This window comes from Nannobrachium achirus, assembly GCF_963921795.1.
Source record: "Nannobrachium achirus genome assembly, chromosome: 4".
NCBI classification, from domain to species: domain Eukaryota; kingdom Metazoa; phylum Chordata; class Actinopteri; order Myctophiformes; family Myctophidae; genus Nannobrachium; species Nannobrachium achirus.
The window spans coordinates 39,675,148-39,697,371 of NC_137813.1; the positions used below are offsets into that span (position 1 = coordinate 39,675,148).

General features: G+C 43.6%; 1 protein-coding gene across 1 annotated transcript in view; it reads right to left on the reverse strand.

The window, feature by feature from the left end:
* Positions 1-5,757: 5,757 nt before the first annotated feature.
* Positions 5,758-22,224, reverse strand: part of ppp1r1b (protein phosphatase 1, regulatory (inhibitor) subunit 1B) — a 33,425-nt gene continuing 16,958 nt past the window's right edge. The window contains exons 2-5 of the mRNA XM_080724338.1: positions 14,204-14,287; positions 13,996-14,071; positions 11,195-11,332; positions 5,758-8,000 (exon numbers count right to left, since the gene is read on the reverse strand). Coding sequence (XP_080580464.1) covers positions 7,840-8,000; positions 11,195-11,332; positions 13,996-14,071; positions 14,204-14,287 — 459 coding nt within the window. The 3' untranslated portion in view covers positions 5,758-7,839. The remainder of the gene's footprint in view (positions 8,001-11,194; positions 11,333-13,995; positions 14,072-14,203; positions 14,288-22,224) is intronic.

A 22,224-nucleotide genomic window follows, 5' to 3' on the forward strand; every position in this document is an offset into this window, starting at 1 on the left:
CATGACAAACCCCTAGTTAGACCCCTCACATCCTACTTAAAGCAGATTTATTTTCTGGGTATTTTCCTCCTGTATAGAAAGTCGATGGGAGCCCAACTTGATTTGGCCACTGTGGGTATTTGCAGTGAGCAGATTATGGTAGATTTTTTATCCTGGCTAGTAGACCTAATTTCCTGTCAGAATCAGTTGAAAAACTAAATAACACAATTTTTTCCAACCTCAGCTTTATTTTTACTTGACTAAAACCAACAATGGCATAGCCTCGGAAACCCAATGGCATGACCTGAGGCCACAGTGACCTTAATGCGCCAGCTGACTGTACCACTTTCTCCTCTGTCTCTTTCTGGTCAATATAGACAGCAGACACCGGTGTCTCTTTCTTGTCATGTCAAGACACCTGTGTTGTTTTGTTGAGATTCTGAAATCTTAACCCCCCGAGTCCCCATCTTTAAACCAATCCAGTGACTTTGATTGGTGCAGGGCTGAGCATGGATCAGATTGTAAATAATTATCTATTTAACTGCAGATTAGGATATCATCCTTAACCCTTGAATTCAACAAATTCTTTAAATGGACTAAAATCTTGTTTTATTTGATGGCCTTCCTGCCCTGGCATTTGGCCTTTGTGCTCTCAAAAAATGGACAACACCAAAGGCCAAAGTGGCCTTGCCCCTAAAATGACAAAATTCCACGCCTGATAGCAAGCGTTACCAAAGCACTAACACTATTTCACATTCCCACCCAACACAATAGTGGTCGCTTGGTTGACAATCAGTTGAAAACCCCTGCTCTATCACTTCATTCTGAGAAACGGAACTGAACTGAACTAGAAAGATGCATTGGGAAAGTGTGTTTGCCGAAGCGAGTCACAAGGAATCTGCTGGGCTTCCACAATTCCACAATTTCAACACCAGAGGCAGCGCCACAAATCACAGATTTGACTCTAAAAAAAGGCTCAAATTCGTTCTCCCGCTATACCAATAACATGTGGCCTTAAAGGAGTGTAAATCCCTACCCTCCTTTAAACCCTTCCACTTACAGGTGGCTGCAACTCGAAACTGGTATACAAAAAGACAAAGCCTTATCCATATCTCCCCCTGTCCTTTCTACTGTAAATACCATTTATTTTTTATTTTGTTTTCCAATTGTCTTATGATGATATTTTCTGCAGAGTACTGTGTTTTATTTGTCTGTAATTTAATGTTGATATGAGTATGAGTTGTAAAAAGGGACCCCAATTGAAACAAGCCCAAAATCTTTCTTGTGGTGTTTATTCTTTTAGTTCAGCTTGTTTGATTGATTGATTGAAGAATTTATTAGAAGTTTGCAATAGAAAAAAGTACAGTTTCATGACAGTACAAATCACTGGTACAAGGTCAACTAAAAGGAGATCCTAGAAAGCCGAGGCTTATTTCCACAGGAACCACACTTTAAGTATCTCATATAACATTGAAAGACAGACGGATAGAACATAGTACTTTATCTAGGATAATACCAGTAAGACTCCCTAATCGGGAGATAAGCGACCTTATCTCCACAAATAGGGCAAAAATGTGTTTTTCCTAAATCTTCCTGATCCATGTTGATGACATGAGTGTAGACATGCTGTGTAGTGATTTTCGTGATTTTAGGGCAAAATCTGTAGGAGTTACGGCATTTTATGTGAGCTGCAGTGGAGGGGGTCCTCCACTGGGGGCGCCACCACTTTTGCATCCGTTCTGGAGCACCAGGAGTGGGTGGTCCCCAGGAATTCCCCGTGAGCAGCCCCGTTGGGGTGGTCATTTGGTCATTTTTGCACATTTGGTCATTTTTTACACCTGGGGGTCCCCCAGGGTCCTGGGGGTCCCTGGAGCTCCGGGGGTCCTTGGAGGTTGTAGTTTGACAGGTAAGGAGTGTGTGTGCAAAATGTCGCATGGATGGGGGCAACGGTTGTGCAGATAGGAGCAGGGCAAAATTAGACCTGGGGGTCCCCCAGGGACCTGGGGGTCCCTGGAGCTGCGGGGGTCCTTGGAGGTAGTAGTTTGGCAGGTCAGGAGTGTGTGTGCAAGATTTGGCGTGGATGGGGGCAACGGTTGTGGAGATATGAGCAGGGCAAAAGTGTGACGTGTGACTGACGGACTGACGCACGGACAGCCGGTGGAGGTTTTGATAGTAAATGCGACCTACGGTCGCAATCAGTTTCAAAAGCATAACATCAAAATACAAAGGCAGAAAAAGAATAATAAAAAGGGGGGGGGGGGGCATGGGGGCTTAGTCTATTTACAAGTCACGGGTAGCAGCTGTCTGAAGGTGACTTTTCATACCAATTTTGAAGGAGGCTAGGGATTTGCTCTCCTTTAGGGCTTGAGGAAGGGCGTTCCACATGTTGATGGTGTAGCAGGAGAACGAGTTAGAGCCTTGTTTAGTGTTAAATCTACGTTGATGATGATTAGTGGAGCAGCCTCTGGTGTTGTGGTCGTGAACATCCTTGACCTTTAAGAAGTAGTTTGTCAGGTACATGGGAATCTTGGAGGTGTAGTGTATCTTGTACACCAGGCCCATTGCAAGATGCTGTACTCTGTCAGCTACTTTGAGCCATCCCACGCTTTCGTGGTGATGATCGGTAAGGTGGGTCAGAGGAGGGAGACCAAGCACAACCCTAATTAGTTTGTTTTGGGCTGTTTGAAGCTTTAACTTTAAGGCGGCTGGGGCGTCGCGATACCAGACAAGGACTCCGTAATCAATGAGGGGCCCAATAAGAGCTCCTCCTAGTGTCTTTCGGGATTTAGTATTGATCAGCGGGGCAACCCTTTGCAAGAAGCGAATTCGTTGGTTGACTTTATTGATTACCTTGGTGGTCATTTTTTCACTGGATAGGTTAGCCTCCAGGTTCTCAACTAGGCTAAGTTTCTGACTAGATCCAAAGAGGATACATTCAGTTTTGCCTAGGTGAATTGAGAGTCTGTTGTCATTGAGCCAGGTGCAGATCTTGTTAAGTTCACAGTTAAGGGCCTTTTCAACCTGCAATAAGTCTCTGCCGGAGACTAGGAGAGCCGAGTCATCCGCGAACAGAAACAGATTGCAGTCACAAGCAGATGACATGTCGTTTACGTATATTAAGAACAACAGTACCAGTGAATTGTACTGTCCTGTACAATTCACTGTATCTTTTCCTATGCAAACCTCTAATAAAGTCTTCAATCATTCAATCTATATTTTCCATTCAAGTCAATTCGAGCCACCAAAACTGTGGGACATCAAATAACACTAGTAGCGCAGCAAAACACAGTTTATCTGGGTAGAAAGATGGAAGAAAAGGTCTGACAAGTATAGTCTGGTTGCCCTTCACACTAATAACTAGGTTGACAACTCACTCTTGGATGCTGATCCCTAATGGGAATGGTTCCATCATTATCATTATCTATCTGTTAAAGAGGTTTTATTAGCTGTTTAATTATGCTTTAATTAATGTTTTGTTTCCTATAAGTGCAATAGACCGTTCTGTGTTCTGCTCACACAGCATAGGTTGTGCTCTGGCTGTGTGTGGGGGGGCCTGATGCTATCTCAGGCCCAGGGGCCCTGCTAAACAAAGATCTTACCTTTAGATGTTGTAGATCCTGTCCACAGAATTACAAATGAAATGTGTACAATGCTGTCGGCCCCTCAAAAAGTTTGATGTATTCATAAACGCAATTACAATTATTAAATTAAACACACCACCACAACACATTAACAAAATAGTGTTTGCTACCTGACCAGACAGCCAATGTGCGACTGGCCCTTCCAGTCCAACAGATGTGTGCCGAGTGCAGACGGTCGAGAGTCGAGACACACTTGTGTGCAGTTAGGCAAGTCCAGGGAGGTATGCCTTTGCATGCAGTGGCCTTGTGGTTAGAGTGTCTGCCCTGAGATTGGGATGTCTCAGGGTTGGATCCCCGGCCGGGTCATATCAAGTATGACCCAATGCCTCCTTGCCTGGTACTCTGCATCAGGTTTGGATTGTATACGTTATAAGTCCATGTGACATACTTACATCATGTCCAGGGCAGAGGTGTACTTAAACATCGCCTCACACTACAGAAATAGGACATAGGCTCATGCCCTATGGGCCCCATGGCAAGGCTTACTTACTTACTAAAGTTATGAATATCGTATGTATTTATTTACTATATCAGTACTTTGTGTCGTGTGCACTCATTTCCCAATATAGAGGTACATTTCCTAAAATGGCAATGGCAAAGAATTGGGTCACGAGCATGGGGGTGGCCGCAACTTTCTTCCATATTTTAGTGTCTTCACTTAATGTTTGTCTGATTTGTGTATCATTTAAACTTGAACTAAATCACATAATTTCATAGTTATTCTGTACTTTTGTTCTCTTAATATGTGCTCTGCTCTACAAATATAAAAGGGTAAAAAAGAAAAGAAAACCCTTCTCAGAGTTATGCAACTATATTCAACTAATGTATGCCAGTCTTTTTGATACCAATTAGTTCAACATAGGTGTGAGTCTTCTAATCAATTAGCTATGGCTGTCCTGCCATGTATAGATTCCACATAAAAATATTGTGGCATATATATAGTAAAATGTATAAGTAGGCCTTCTTAGTAGCCTGGTTGAGTATTGAGTATTTTAGTTTCACTTCTACATTTTGAAGAGCTTAGAGCTGTGCCCAGTAAGAGTGTGTGCGTGCACACGCACGCACGCACACACACACAGACACAATGCTGTGTCAGCATAGCTCATTTAGCCATTCTTATTTGTTTTTTACTTTCAAACACCATCATCACACTATTAGAAATATCTGTGGTCTAGATCAGACATTAAAAAGTTAATTAATGCCCTGATTTGTCAACATATCCTCACACTCAAGTCATACTAGTTTACTGTTGAAGTATTTTTACCAGGCTTTTCACTGTAAAAAAGCTGCGCTGAATTGTTGAGTGGTGGAGGATTTGGGGGTATTACTGGACTTCTTTTTGGAGCCTTGGCCTATCGGGCAACTTTACGCGCCTCTTAAGTCTGACATCATTTTGTAGGCGGAGGAGAACTTCTGGTGCCAATTGGCACCTGCGCCCGTGAATCTTTTTACTATTAGCTAATTTTTCTTCTCTTTCTTGTTGACAGGAAAGTGGTAGAATTATACTTAAACCGTTATTTTTGTCTCGGATCTGTTGAAATAGCGAGGGACACAGCACTGCCCATATTGACAATAAATCTGCTTGGCACCAGCGGGGGGTCTGACTACAAAATGATGTCACAGCTTAAGAAGCCCACAGAGAGGAAGAGAGAACAACAGAGTGGGAGCGAGGGAGATTGAATGAATGTATTTTATATAGATTGATACATATATGAAAGGATAGAGGTGGAATGTGGATAGAGAGCCACATCTTAAAGAGGAGTAGTCCTCTACTCCTCTTCACAATGATTCTGAAATGTTAAGGCTGATTTGTGCGCCAGTATCACTGCAGAAATGTCCAAGCTCACAACCCATGTGTTGTGAGCTTGTAGATGCCAAAAATAGCCGATTTACAAGCTCACAACATCATATGACAAAGACTAAATTTGGCTTTAGGTAAAGGTCAGAGGCCCAGTCAAAGGCCAGGGGTTACACAAGTGTTGTCTTTATGTACAAACAGCAACCCAGATTATACAAATGGCAAGAGATAGACATTCTATTTGGCACAGCTGCAAACGTTCCTGGCTTGTCCAGCAATGACAGAATAAACAGATACTACACACAGTATGTTCACTGGAGATTAAATCAGAGACATGTGTAATGTGATGGCAATGCCTTTGTAGAATTATTTTTAATGTCCAGGCTTATTGTTCCATTCAGCAGGGACAGAAAAAACAGATTGATTAGCCTAATAATGGGTGTTAAGCTTAATTTATACTTAAGCACCATAGTGTTATTTGATGTCATCAAACACTTTGTCGCTGAAGTATAAACAGGCTTTAGAGAGGTTCGGGAGAGAGGTTGTGTTAACTTGTGACTTTTGCCAACCATTTGGTATCACAATCACATTGGATGTAGAAAATACAGACAGGGCCGTACTAGGGTACTCAATACTCATACATTGGGCAATAGATTAGAAAAATATCTCTCACAACAGAACCATAACATACAAGTCACAACTGAACAGTTAAAAAAAATGACAATAGAAAAGTGTCAACATACAGAGGTTTACCAAGCACTGGGAAATCCCAATTGATTCAACAATATAGGATATGGTTTTAAAGAAATATGTTCATTCCCTATCAATAATATATCAATTTACTGTGAAACCTTCAGAAAAGTGTAATGTACAGAGGCAATGGTTTGGATATTTTGAAAAAATTTGAGGTAGCTTTGCCTTCAAATACAAGAATATTCGAATGAATGAAAAGAGTCCTGATTTAAATCTAAATGTATTAACCATACACATACAAGATGTTCATGGCTACAGTTACACAATACACACTTTGACATAGCCAGCTAGTTGGGATTTAGGGCAATAGCATTGTAGTGCATAATTTCTACCACAAGATGGCAGGAGACGCCAACTTAAACAAGGGACCTAACATCCAGTATTATGTTGCTGATCAGACTACAATCTAGGCCAGGGGCTAAAAACAAATGATGTGGAACCGAGAAGAAGTTTCAAGTACTTCTAAAGGGGGTTATGTGAGAGAGAGGCTTTGTTATTGGTGGTCACAAGAGAGTTGCGCGTGTGCGGGGAGTGTGTGTGTGTGTGTGTGTGTGTGTGTGTGTGTGTGTGTGTGTGTGTTTTCTGTTCTGTGTATAAGTGGTGAAAGGTGAGGACACAGGACATGGAAGAGAGGACTTGCGTTAGTCAATGGAGTATTTGGTTATGTTGGCCATGACAACATATCTCTTTATTAGACCAAGGAGACCTTGGAGTCATTTATGTTATGTGTCTGTTATCTGCTCTGCGTGGTGTTTAGGTATATCATTCCTCACTTCATAATATGGGCCATATCACACAGACACACACACACACACACACGCGCGCACGCGCACACGCACACGCACACGCGCACACACACACACACACACACACACTAGACTTTCTGTCTGGCTTGAGTATCCAAAAGTTGCACACACAAACCAAAGAAAACATCATAAGGTGCAGAGTAGAAAGTAACGAACATCAATTGGAAAAATGTTGACTCATCTTATTACTCCCACTTTCAGTTTTCAGCTTCGCCCAGCTGATGGCTTATCGGATGGTTATGATGGGCGATGGGGTGGGGGGGGGGGGGGTTAGGGTTCAGGGGGGGGGGGGGGCAGTTAGGGGTTAAGAGTCTTGCTCAGGGACACTTCGACACTTCGACCAGGGCCGGGAGGCAACTCCCGGCCGGTGAACTACGGCCGTCCCTACTTGCACACTTTATTAAATGCTCCAAAACGGGCATTATTCCACCAGAGTTTTAACTGTTCGAGTCATCAAGTCTGATGGGCAGTCAACACGGTAACTGTGCTGGAATAAAGCTAGGGTTGTCTTTGGAGCAAAGTGTGCAAGTCCCAGTTTTCTAATTGGCGATCTGAGATCTCACCTATCCTCCTCCACGCCGCTTCGTGGTTCCTGTCCCCCTCCCCATTTTGAGGCTAAGAATTAAGTGTTTCTTTGCTCATGCACACATTTGATTTTTAATCAAAGCAGGATATACTGTAGCATCTACTGTATGTTGTCATTCAATCAGTCGCTCATCTAGAGAGCTCACTCACGCTCAACGCGTTCACTCATTCTCTCCGTTTATTTCTGAGCTCAGAGCACACTTTGGATTTGACCCCTTCACAAAACACCATCTCTCTCTCCACTCTGCCCTCCTGTCGTTTGCCCCGTCCATCCCTTTCAGTTATTCCCCCGTCTGTTCTCTTCCTCTTTCGTTTTCTCAGTTTCTTCCACGTCTTCTTGCTCGTCCTCTTCGTCATCCCCTGCTTGGGTCTGCCTGGCAGTCTCTGGCACGAAGGAAACCTTCTCTGATGGACCAGTGGCAGCTGTCTCTTGGTGGTCTGAAGAAACAAGGACTGGAATTAAAAACATATATGTGCACCAACAGTTGGATACAGAGCATCTTTTACCTCTGAACTTAATGGTGGATTAGGTCAAGAGTCGTTTTATAATCCTCACCTGGAAATTACAAGTATTTTGATGAACACTATATACAGACTGTTGTTTAGTGTGTCTGTATGTCTGTTTAGTTTTAGTTTTTACTATTCTCTTCACTATTTGTTCATTTACTTCATTTTGCTGTCTTGTTTTTGTCTTTATTTTCTGTTTTGTTTTTTGTCTTTATTATGACCTTGGTAGAGGTTGATTTATAATTCATCACATGACGGGTGTATAAATTAAGCTCTTGCTCTCCACAGACGGCTTCCAAGCTGTGGTCAGGCCTGTTTCAATTGGCAGAGGTGCTGGTGTTTAGCAGTGGTGGTCTGGTGGAAAAAGTACTCAAGTAAAAGTATCAAAACTGCAATGTAAAAATACTCTGTAAGGGTGCCCACACACCAAAATACCTAGAGTGGAATCCGCCAATGCATTTCAATGAGAATGGAGCGTTTTTTGCCAGTAGAGGATTTCTGGAAAAAAAAACGCTCCATTCTCATTGAAATACATTGGCGGATTCCACTCTAGGTATTTTGGTGTGAGGGCACCCTTAGGCTGCTCCCAAACCAAAGTACCTATGAGAGTGGATTCCCCATTCTGCCAATGCGTTTCAATGAGAATGGAGTGTTTTTTTTTTTTTTTTTTCTGCTGGCATGAAACCGCTCCATTCTCAATGAAATGCATTGGGGGAATGGGGAATCCACTCTCATACCCGTAGGTGCTTTGGTGTGGGTGCAGCCTTATAAGTAAAAGTCAAAATGTACTAGGGTAAAAGTATGAAAGTATTGGCATCAAAATGTACTTAAAGCACCAAAAGTTAAAGTTTTTTTTTTAAATAGCAGAACTACAAGCTCACAATGCGTCGCGATGCGATGCGTTGTGAGCTTGTAGATTGGCTATTTCCAAACAGCCTAGGTATAAAATAGGGCTAACGTGGTTTATGTATGTTTTATAATATTATAATGTATATCTGCAAGTGCAAAGTAACTAGTAACTAAAGTTTTCAAATAATTGTAGTGGAGTAAAAGTACAATATTTGGATCCGAAATGTAGTCGAGTAGAAGTAAAAGTATTGGAAAATGGAACTACTCCAGTAAAGTACAAATACCTCAAAACTGTACACTTAAAGTCTATTCTTAGTGTTAGACTAGGATGTAAACAAAGTGTCAGCCCGACAATGACCAAAATTATTATTTTATCATTATTTTACACTTTTTGTGGTCATTTTTGAATAGAAACATAATATGAAGCTTATTTTTTTATAAAATATTTTCGAAATATTATTTTTATTTTAGCATCCGGTTTTCAAGAAAAAGTTGACTATAGCTCCTTTAAGTACAGTACTTGAGTAAATGTGCTTAGATACTTTACACCACTGGTGTTTAGACACAGTGGCCCCCTGTTTGTCTCAGTATGCCCTCTGGATTTGGAGCGACACGGGAGTATGACATCAGGGAAGCCTGTCTCTCAATGCAAAGAGCTTAATCTGAGCTTGTACCAGGCCTGTAGAGGAGCTTATGTTACTCTTATGCCCATACAAGCCACAGCCACACAGATAACTGTATTTGAAAGTAGAGTTAGCAGTTATTACAAGCACTATGGTCGCAGAGCATTTCAAAGCAGCTTCAGCAAATTCATTTTTTTTATATTATTTGCTAGTGAATTGCTAAAGCATGCAAAGTCTGTTTGCACAACAAATGCCAGTTAGTCATGAACTTTACACATACCCAAAACATATTTAGTCTCAAAGATAATGAGAAAATAGCATTTTATCAGCACTCTCCTTTAATAAAGTTTTGTCCATGTTTGACATTACGTAACGAGGTTGCCCAGTTCAGTTGACTGATCAACTACATGTCGCTGTATGTCCTTTTATGACTCCCCTCATCAAAGTAAAATAATGGCTGGGTCAGGTGGCAAACCGAGAGCTCATACAGAAGTCAGATAAACCCTGCAGTTCTCATTAATGGTCCAGCAGATGACACTATTTCCCCTCCTGCTATAGCTGCAGAAGCACTAACAATCCATTCAAGTTCAAGGTTTTGGCCGGACTTTACACTTGATTTTATTACCTTAGTAAATATAAATATGTTGTGTTTAATAAGTTTAATAAATTATGGTCCCATTATTAGTTGCACCAGCAGTGCGCAAATACTGCGTTCGGTGTTTCCTCTGTCGCGTCCTCTGTTTGTGTTTATGCCCGTAGTTAATCAGGGACCAGCATTCATGGTGACGTCACCATCAACAGCCAATGAGGGACCAGCATACTTGGTGATGTCCCCATCAACAGGTGCAACCTGATATAACCGAACAGCACCGAACGCAGTACTTGCGCACTCTGCTGGCGCACAAGTAGGCCATACAGGGCCATGAGTGCACAAAGAGCAAGTTGGCACCTCGACAGAGTGCAGTCTAGTTGTGTTAACTAATGGTAAAGTGAGGTATTATTCTAGGGCTTCTATTGGTTCTAGTAGTGAAGACCCGACCTCGCTCTTCCCTTACAGCCAATAGCATTCATTTCCGGGTGCTTTTCGGGACCAGAAATTCCAAGATGTTGGATTTGAATTATCGGAAAAGGTGTCTTCAAAAGTAATACGGGCCTATAGAAACCAATTGGTCACGTGACCGCTCCCTTTGACCATATTGTTTTACAGTCTATGGGCTGGGTATTTGACAAAGAATGTTACTAAGTAGGGGTGTGGGTGTCGCACCAAATTCTGGGCCCTGGGTACTTTAACTATTGAAAAATAGCAGATCTAATATTTTTGAAAAATCGTGAAGATTTGTGCAAGTCTTTGAATATTTCAAATCCTTCTCAGGTTTTTTGAAAAAGAAAAATACATATACCGGTATTCAAAGATTTGCACACATTTTAACGACGTTTAAAATAAAATAGCAGATCTACAAGCTCGCAGCGCGGCACTCTGTGCCCACTGTGAGCTTGTATATCTGCTATTTTTCAATAGCTAAAGTATAAAATAATTAAGCCCCCTCCACCTTGGGCCCTAGTAACTCAGTCCCACTTTTCCCCCCTTGTGACACCCCTGGTATGGCTGCAGAGAGTACTCTGGTCCCTGTTGACAGAGAGATTCCCTCTCACCAGCAGCGTTGGTGGGAGTCGTGTCCTCCCTCTCCTGACTCTGCCAGTGGTCCTCATACTCCTCCCCTTCATAAGGGTCTTCCAAGGGGGGGTAGACACCTAGCTTCCGCATTTGTGCTTCAGCCATCTTCTGCACAGCTGCACACACACACACACACGCACACACACGCATGCACCCACAAAAGGTGTACACAGCACAAAGACACACAAGGAGCACGAACACAGGGACAGACACGGGGGAAAAGAGGGATTGGTTGTTTTTGTTTCACCACGCATCAACACTGTCAATGTTTACCGAGTTTCATAAGGGTGTTTGAATGCATGCCAGGCTGACACACACATGCAGGCAGGCAGGCAGGCAGGCATTATGCCAAGCACTTGGAGCAGCAGATAGACACGCAGAGATGGGTAGCTTACTGTAACACCATATTTGTCTCCACCAGCCGAAGGCTGAGGGGAGAGTATGTTTTCCCCTCCGTCCGTCCGTCCGTGCGTCCGTCCGTCCGTGTGTCCGTGTGTCCGTCCGTGTGTGTGTGTGTGTCCTCGCAGTTTGTGTGCAGCTAATCTCAGTCGCCGTTGGCCCGGTCGCTGCCAAAGTGAGCACACACATTCCCTGGATGCCAATCTAGAACCTCTGCCCTAAATTTTTCAAATGGGCTTTTTCTAGCGCCACCTAGTGGCCGATGTTCGCAAGACACATTTCTGTGCACTACTCTTACAGATTTTGTCCAAAAATCCTACAAATCGGTAGGCAGTATCTCGACAGTCATGTGATCGACACGGATCTGTCCGATTTTTCATATTCCATCCTGATTGGCTAAGATTGGCTTCCAAAGTTTGTAGGATTGAGCCGTTTGGAACAAAATGCCTCAAATCCCAAACGCAAAGTGCAATTATCATGAAATCGCGCACACACGTTCCCACTAGGTCGAAGAAGAAATGCCACTTAAAATCTTTGAAAGCAGCCTCATGGTGGCGCTATAACAGGCCGATTTGTGGTTTTACCTATAACTCCATCGATCAGTTTCAAACTTTGTAAGCGCATTCCCTAGAGGCCAAGGAAAAACCCTTTCCCTGCATTTTTCACATCAGCCTTTTATAGCGCCACCAGGAGGCCGACTTATGTAAAACACAATTTTTCCTATTATTCCTTGAGATTTTATCCAAAAATCACGCAAATCGGTACACAGTATCTCTATAGTCATGTGATCAAGTCCGATCCGTCTGATATTTCATATTCCATCCTGATTGGCTAATATTAGCTTCCAAAGTTTGCAGTATTGCTCCGTTTTTGAACAAAATGCTTCAAATCATCAACGCAGCTTGCGATTACCGGGAACACAATGCTTCAAATCATGCATGCAGCGTCCGATTTCCATGAAAGATCTATGGTGAAGAACATATGCCACCCTTTTTACATTGGCCTATTATACAGTAGCACCACCAGGACACACGGCCTGGTGGAGACCTGTGCTCGGAAGAGCACTGCTTCTAGTTTCACTATGATCTTTGCAGGCACACAATGGCTCTGTAGAAGCATCACAGTCATTTTCTATCCCTTCTCTTGTCCCAGTTTCCCCCATCTGCTTGTTTCTATCACCTCTTTATCCCCATTGGCTCGCCCCTGTTAGCACTCTCTCTAAACACCGCTGACTCACGCTGTTCACCCTCTCTCAATCTCTCTCTCTCTCTCATGCATTCTTCTCTTTCATATTCCCTCTCTCTGCGTCTATGCGTTTTCTCTCGGTCACCTTGGTCTCTACTCTCTACCCATGCCCTGACACACACACACACACACACACACACACACACACACACACACACACACACACACACACACACACACACACACACACACACACACACACACACACACACACACACACACACACACACACACACACACACACACACGCAGCCTGCTATGGTGGCCTGTTTGTCATGGCCTAAGGTAGGTTACGTGATTAGAAATCATAACGATGCACACCTCTGTTTCTCTTCTCTTCTCTTTCTCTCTCTCTCTCTCTAAGTTGTTCTCTGTGCATGTGGTAAATGAAGGACATGCACAGGATCCAGGACCAAGCTTTCATTATGGGTCATTATAAAACCACTCTGCCCACTGAGGAATCCTTATTTAATGATCCTCTGCTGACAACTTCAAATGTGACTCTCTGACTTAATTACCACACACTGACATACTGCTGGAAGCACCACTCATAAGTCATAACCACACCAGGGCTCTGTGTCACAGTACACGTGCCTGTGAGTTCAGGTTGTATTTTATTTATTTATTTGTTTATTTATTTATTCCATGGCTGCGCGTGTGTGTGTGTGTGTGTGTGTGTGTGTGTGTGTGTGCACACGCACCACATCTGTATGCATGGCACGCTGTAATCCTGGATGATCCGGAGTTTCGCAGACTCACATCCAGTGTCACACAGCTGTCACACTCTAATCTCTGTCCCTCTCTGTTCTTTCCTCGCTTTGCTTCTACGCCACAAATGCGTGGACACTCAGTTGGTGTGTGCATATAGAAACACACCTATGTTTTAGGCCCACCCATGCACATGCATGCAATTAAGAAGAAAAGAAAAACAGACAGAGGGTTGTAGTCATTGTACTACATAGTCACCCATCTGTCACATGCATCCCCCCACCCTAGATTGAAGCTTGGAAAGCCGGAAAGCAAAATGAGACTACGGCAGCGAAGCAAGGCAAAACAAAAGGGCATTAACACAAGGATAGGCCACAATACACACACAACAACAAAAACATGCAGTATTAGTAATGTTAACACGTACCTCGGAGTGATGGTGGCTGATACACATGTGGATTGACACGTTTAGGCTTCAGTATTCCGTTCTCCCCCACGACCCACTGCAAAAGACAGATTGCATTTTTCAACCTCTTCAGCACGCTGAATGAATGCCTAAAGTTACCATCATTGTTCTATCAAACTTCCTGAGTGAAAAGAAAAGAATGAAGAGAAAAATGTTTTTGGGCCTTTACCTGATGGGTGGACTGGTCATCCTCAGGAGATCCCTGGTCTGCTACTCTGAACAGTGTTGCAGGAGTTGGCCTCCTGCGCCGAATCTACACACACACACACACACACACACACACACACACACACACACACACACACACACACACACACACACACACACACACACACACACACACACACACACACACACACACACACAAAGCAGAACATAATTATTATTATTATACACATACACTAATATCCAAGAGTATTACGACTATTATGAGTGAGTGGCAAAACTCTCTAATGAGTTTTCCAAAACATTACTAATTACATGAAATAACATTACCAATTCTGTTCCTTTCAAGATCAAAAAGAGTCAGGGTGCTTTTGTGCATGTTGGCTCATTGGAAAGGTGAGGCAACATGCTACACTAAATGGAATGGAACCTTAATCAGTATCTTTGGTACTACTGCTACTGCCATGAATACTGTACATGACAGCGCCTGACTTTTTCATAGGAGTGTGCAACATCCTCGGCACTTGCCACTGACTTCAATAAGATCTAGTCTGGCCAGTTGGCCAGGCAAACAGTCAAGTCTTATTGCCTAGTACTAGCCAGGTCTCATTATGTAACTTCCCTCGCTACATGCTAGTGAATATACATTGGCAATTCAAGTAGTTCTTCACAGTAGCTTAATTCACAGTTGTTTGTGAACTATCAAAATACCTCTGTGTGGAGCTTACTGTACATGCATGCTGGCATGCTTGCTTCATTCAGACAGACACCTCTGTGTGCATTAGCAATGAAATGGTTGACGTATTGACATATGTCTGTTAAACATGCACGTGTTTGTGATTGTTATCTCCAGTATTGAATATTCTCAAAGAGAGAGGGAGCATGGAGAGGGGTGATGGGGGTTATCTAGCGCCAGCACCATGCTATGAGGCCAGCCACTCCCCTCCTGTTTCTGTAGTCCCCTCTCCACCCATGGGCTGCTCCCTAGAAAACCTCCAGACTTGAAGCAGATTGCCTGAGAGAGGAAAGACTGATTGAAGCCATGCACTTCAACACTGGAGTTGGCCAATGTATAGTGTACTCTCTGTCCCCGTGAACAAGTGTGTGTGTGTACTTATCTTCGTCAAGATGCCAGGTTTTGCCCCTGTTCATGTTTATGTTTGTGTGTGCGTGCGTGCTTGCACACCGCACAGCTAATCTCGGACATCGCTGGACTGATTGGTGTGAAACTTTGCATGCACACTCCCAGTAGGCCAAAAAAAAGACACTGACTCCACTCCAACTTTTTGAAATTGGCTTCATAGTGGTGATTTACCAGGCCACTTTACATTTTGGCCTGTACCCTTGAACCGTAGGCCATACAATAAACTACTACTCCTACAGAAATTCACAGAATTGATAAAGTCTCTGCCAGACGATGTATAATCCAGATTTTTCATATTCCATTCCCCTAGGTTTCAATTGGACAAAAACAACTCTGATCACACATTGAGGGGCCTCTAAACAACATAAGGCCAAAAGCCATTTCACTAAGGGGCAGCACACATTCTACAACAATCACTGGAGGTAAGGAAAGCACATGAGCAGCTCAGAATGGTAAATGCCTTTTTTTATTAAAGGCGCAAAGTATAAAATCTGACTAAAGGGCCATTCAAACTGAGCAGTGAGCACTATAACTATAAAATCAAACCTCGGTTCGAAGTGGAGCGGTGAATCTGAGCAGCTATACCCTGTGTGTGTGTGTGTGTGTGTGTGTGTGTGTGTGTGTGTGTGCCTGTGTGCCTGCACAACAGCGCCCCTCCTTTAACTTGTGTGGCCACTCAAGGTATTGCCAGGCTACGGACATAGCCAGCCAGCCAGCCAGCCACATAGCCAGCCACCCACCCACCCACAGACATACCTGTCTATTGGGAGCGCTTTCACCGCTCCAAAAATATCGTTTCAAGTCAAGTGGATGGCAGAGTTCACACAGACTATTAAAAAACCCACAATGGTTAACAATATAGTTTGTTATCTTTATAGTTATAGTGCTTAGTGTGAATAGCACTTACCGTTTTGATGTTTGCAACATCAAACAGCAAGTCTCATTTTATACTTTGCACCTTTTAATAAAAAAGGCATTTAGCAGTCTTGCTCCAGTGCTTTCCTTACCTTTGCTCCGGTGACCCACCAGACCTGCCTAAACCTGAGGAAGTCCCTTTCTTCTTGCTACAAATTATATGTTTGTTGCAGATTTGTACAAATACTCTTGTGAGTCATTTGACATTGAGTGTCAAACGGGTTCTTGATATTCCATACTGTTTGCCTGTAATTGGCTTAAAAATGCCAAATTTGAATTGCATGTTTAGGGAGCACCTTTGCTTCAGGTCAAAGGGGTTGCCATAAATGCAAGAAGATGCTCCGTATGTCCCCCCAGCATCCTCGTATTCTGATGGCTGCAACCCCAAACTTACACAGCCCTGGGTGGGCCTTATTACAGTCTACAGCCGTTCCAGGTGTTTCAACCTGGAACAAGTATTGTACATGGATGTGGCACAGGCTCCTAACACTGTGATTATTTTTGTTGAGACTAGCATGGAGTAAATGGATTCAGGAGTTGAATCTAATAGTACCGGTAAGTAGTATTTATGAGCTTTAAAATGAAAGGAATGCAATAAATCAGAAAGTATGGCCCCTTAAACTACTTAATTTGAGTGGAGAATTTAATGCTTGACTTTTTTCCCCACAATTATAATGGTTAACAGTAAATATAATCTAGCTATTGGAAACATTCTGGCATTACAACACGGCACAGTGAACAGCAGCAGCAGTGTTGCTGGATTAGACTTGGAAGGTCAAGCAGAGGAGCATCTGGAGGTTGCAAAACGCCCGGCCAAAACCTGGGCTATGAAGAGAAGCCTGGCACCGCCGCTCCAAGGCACCACGTAACATCCTGGAAGTCGCTTGGCTCCCGTTTGCTGTGGATTTGCCGTACATGGGAGTGTGTTTTTGTTAAGGTCTCCCCCTCTGTCTCGTTAAACAAGGCAGTGCGTCAGAGCCGCCATAGGTGCGTGTTGCCAAAGCAGAGGGCCGGTGGGTTGCCCATGTAGTGGAAAGCTACCGCCGTCAAACATGAAAACACAGTGGGTGGGAGGAGCGGGGGAAGGCACGGATTCTGTGCTTATTTATAACACCAGGGACGCGTCGTGATCTGATCACGTCACTTCCCACTCTCCTGCCTTCCCCGTGGTAGCACCCATACCACCATTAGTCTCTTTCTTTCACCTCTCATTTCCATTTCATTCCATCCTCTCCTTCAGTTTATCCTGTTTACGTCCATGTCCATCCCTCATTCCTTGACAGTGACATTATCCTCACCCAATCCCCTTCCCTCTCTCCCCCAACCCCCCTTCATCTCCGTCACTGGACAATGTAATCCTTGAAATTTCATTATGACGCTCAGGTTCGTTGGCCTATGTTTCCTGCCCATCCTCTCTAAAGCCATTTTTTCTCCCTCTCTCTCTCTCTTTCTTAAGCTCTCTCTCTCCCTCTGCAGGGGACATCCACAGGGCTATATGTCACATTCACTCCGTCCCCGCTACCCTGGAAAGGTGGCGGAAGCCTGGGGTTTGGATGCTGCTGTGGACTCCGCTGCTCCTGCCTGATTGACACCTGCTACCACCTCGCCTTTCACAGTGCAGAGCAGGCACGTGCACACAGACAGTCAGACATCAAAGGGGGCTTGAGCCCCTGCCCTTTTATCCGTCTGTAAAACGTGCCCTCTCCAGACCATGAATGCAGTTTCTTTTTACTTTGGTGAAAGAAATGCAAATGCCCCCTTTCCATGCCATACCTGAAGGCAGCATTCAAGAGAATAGCCTTGTCCAAACTCTCCTGAATTTGAATGCAGCATCTTATGTTGAAATAATTCCCCCCTCTGTGTAGAGCAGTGTTTCTCAAATGGGGGTACGACGTGTACCCCCCTAGGGGTACGCGGAGGTACTGCAGGGGGTACACTCAAGATAATGGTCCCCAAAAAGAAAAATAGAAGTATAAACCATGATACCATTATTTATAGTTAAATAATTAACTACAATTGAATTAGAAGGAGAAAAAACCTTTACTGATGACACTTGGAGAAACTTGTTGTGAGCCTGATAGTTGCCAACCCAAATTACATATAAGGCTACCAGGCAACTGGTATGTATTTGAATGTTGTTTGAATGTAAGTTACTAGAATTTCACGGGCGCTTCGCTGTTAAAAGTTGTTATCCTTATGCATAGATTAAAAGCTGCCGTTTAATTTGCTGTGATGTTGAAAGTGAACACGGTAACACGTGTGAAATCAGTGGTGGAAAAAGTACTCACGTTATACTAAAAGTATCAATGAGCAGAGTGAGATCAGCATGACAGAACAGTTAGCTTAAATGTGGGTTTCCGAGGCTAGCTTAAACGGGACTAATTGTAGTTTGTCAGCTGTAGTCGGTGTCAAATTAGGCAAAGTACAAATTGTATTTAAGGCAGGTGTGAGATTCAAGTTAGAGGAGAGGCTTAGCTTACAAAACTGCAGACGAATTGACAGGAAGGGTGTAAATGTTAATGTGTCTGATAGCTGAATGTTTGTGAGACAACAATTGTGAAAGAAATTGTTTATCTGCAATTGTGTCTGGATTCTTAACCATTGACGAGACAAAAGTTATGAAAGTAGCTGTTTATCTGCACTTGAATCTGCATTTGTGGGCTATGTTTCTCTGTTCCCCTATTCGGAGATATTGTAGGTATTTTGCAAAACTCTCCTCCAGAGAAACACCACAATTCTTTCACATTTCACAAGCCCTAGTTTTGGTCTAACTCCCGACTAAGATGTTATGGCCACAGTGTTGAAACTCTCACTCCTTTTTTTATTTTTTGTGATGTTAGATTCTTGAAAAGGGGGGTTATACCGTTATATACCGCTAGTTATGATTTTTTTATGATTTTAATTGCAGTTGGGAAAATGTTGTTGTCGGGTAAAGGGGGTACTTGGATTCAAAAATCTGCGAAAGGGGGTACTTTGGCCAAAAAAGATTGAGAAACACTGGTGTAGAGATCCATGCCACATCTCCTGTATTCACTTGATTATGCTTAGTTCAGTGTGGTATCAAGAACCGAAAATAGCTGACCTCCAAGCTGAGGTCTGCTATTTTCAATATTCTTTTACCAAAAAGCCCTTTTAGAAATGTCAGCCCCTGCCTCTCTAACATTCTCTGCACGGCCCTAGTGCAGAGCATGGCGAGGCCAGGGTATTGCGGTTAATCAATGCACCAGATGCTACCACGCCTGAGCCCCTTCCCACCCTGCCATTCAACGCAGGCCTAGCATTCCAACCATTATGCAGCCGCTTCCTCTCCTTTTCATTCAGACACTCAGTGGCTGTTGCTGCTTCATTCAGATAATGCATCATGCATGAGATACTGTAAAGGAGGGACGAGAAACATCACAGGATCAAGCGCGTGCTTGTGATGTTATGAATTTCATACTGCATAATGAATTTCATACTTACTGCACTACCATCATTAAGAGTTCAGTCAGGTGACTTGTGTATATATTGGAAAATATTTGATTTATAATGCACAGGTGTGAATATTAGACTTATAATTGATCTTGGTGTTCAGGCTTAGTACACATTAGCCCCTGTTTAGCACAGTTCTGCTTCATTTATACTCCTTTGTATGCTGGTGTCGCATGCTGAAAAAAGCAGATCTACAAGTTCACAGCACGTTGTGAGCTTGTTCTGTAGATCAGCTATTTTCACCAGAGCACACCGAAGTAGTACAAATCTGGATTTAGAACACAACCAAAGGGGGGTGAGTGACAATTTTTGTTGTTGTTGTTAATATAAGTCTTAAATAGCTGATATAGCAGCAACCCATCAGCAACCCATCTCTCCAGCTCTTTAGCAGACAGAAAAGATTTGTTTTGGTCAGGAAACTAAGAGAGAACTCGTACAGGACACAGGATAAACAGGTGGAATTGGAAGTAAAGAAACAAATCCAAAATGACACAATTGGAACTGAAACACTATAACATTGAGAAAATCTTTACAAGGTTCTCTCTCCTGACAGGATGAAATTGGCATCCCGACCCAAAGAAGGTTTTCTGTCTACTAAGGAGCTGGGATAGACAGTTAATGAATAAACACTCTATAGCAGATTACTAGTAAGACGCCTCAGGGCGACAAGCCACAGTGATGTGGACATCAGGGATGTGGACATAAGGGATCTCCATATATGGGCATAAAAGGGATTTGTTCCCCCTGGCATCACAGGGATCTCCATATCTCCATATATGGGCATAAAAGGGATTTGTTCCCCCTGGCATCACAGGGATCTCTCTAACACGGCATCATTAATATTGATGACACCAGGGAACTCCATATATGGGCATAAAAGGGATTCTGTTAAAGTGACATCACAGTGAAGCCAGAGTGTGATGTCAGAGCGGCAAACCCTTTCTGGTAGAGTGGTTCCCTTGACATCACAGTGACATCAGAGCATGATGACATGACACATTTTTACCGTCTATGGGTTTGCCCATAGACCGTATACACGGCTAGACGTGTACATGGTAAACTGCGACCTTCAGTCACAATAAGACACATCAGAAGTTGGTGTTTCTGGGGTGGCGGTGGGTGCAAAGAAAGTGATATGAGACAGTGAATAAGCCACCAATTTGGTCAGCTGCTTGACACGTCACAGTTACATAACCCACAAAGTGGAGCTCGTGCAAGTGTACAACCCACAGTCAGAGAAGTACGTGTGCATGTGTACAACCCACAGAGTCAGAGAGGTACGGTACGTGTGCATGTGTATAACCCACAGAGTGGAGCGCGTGCGTGTGAATAACCCACAGAGTGGCGCGCGTGCATGTGACCCACCCGAGTATATCTGCCTGAACTAGCTCACCAGCTACGCATCATTAACATAATTGAATGAGGGTAATGAGGACAGTGGGCCAAATAAAAAATACAGCTGAGCCATTTAGGACTGGAGAGCTGCACACGCTTGGAAAGTGTGTGATAATTGAGGTCAGAGAGCGGCATAATATAATCCTCCTCCACAGCCGTGTGCGTGTGTGTGTGCGTGTGTGTGTGTGTGTGTGTGTGTGCGTCTTGTTAGTGTACAAGTCTATAATGGTTGTCTTCTCTAAACATGACCCTTGAACCCCCCCACCCTCCAAAAAGTAGCAAACTGTAATCACGACTCTTGTCATTTTCCAGCCTCATAGCGGCGTACGTTATACTGGGCAATGTAATATTGTATACAGAATGTTAATTCAACCAGCATGTTGTACTGGTTACGTAACATTGTATATGTTACTTTCCATGCTCGCTCTCATACTGGGGCGCAACTTGTGACCCCCCCACCCCACATCTGCCTCACAGCCATTACTCAGCATCAGCATCCACATAACTGTCCTCTGTCACAGCCTTCACAGAATAGTTTCTTGTTAATCCGCGCGGGCAGCCAGTGGGGCGTTCATGAGCTCCACAGGTGTGTCCCTCCCTGCAGGCTTCCTCCCCCTGTGCCTACTGGCAGCTATTGCACATGCTATTTAGCACAGATCTGTCCAGCTGATGGCCCAGTCTCCCAGACTCACATAAGCCGGTTTTCCACAGGCCCAACTACACACCACTCCACACCACACCGCCCACTTGTGTCAGGTTTTCCACTACAAGGAACTGGGTAGAGTGGTGTGAAAGTGGTACTTAACGGGGTACTTAAACAGCTCCACTCTCGAGTGGACCCGGCCTGGGCTAAGTGAGGCCAAATCAGTGACGTATACACGCTGCTGATACTGATTGGTCAGAGACAGAGTCTCACGGCTGAGCTGTGTCTTTCAACACAACAACTTGAGACAGATTTTAGTATGCAGTCACGGCTGCAAATCAAATATAAAAGCAAAGCCTATTTGTTTTATATATCTGTTTATAAAGAGGACGATTAGGCAGAATTGTGTTCCCCAGCCCTGCAGTTGAGATACCACGAAGCACCAAGAACATTAATC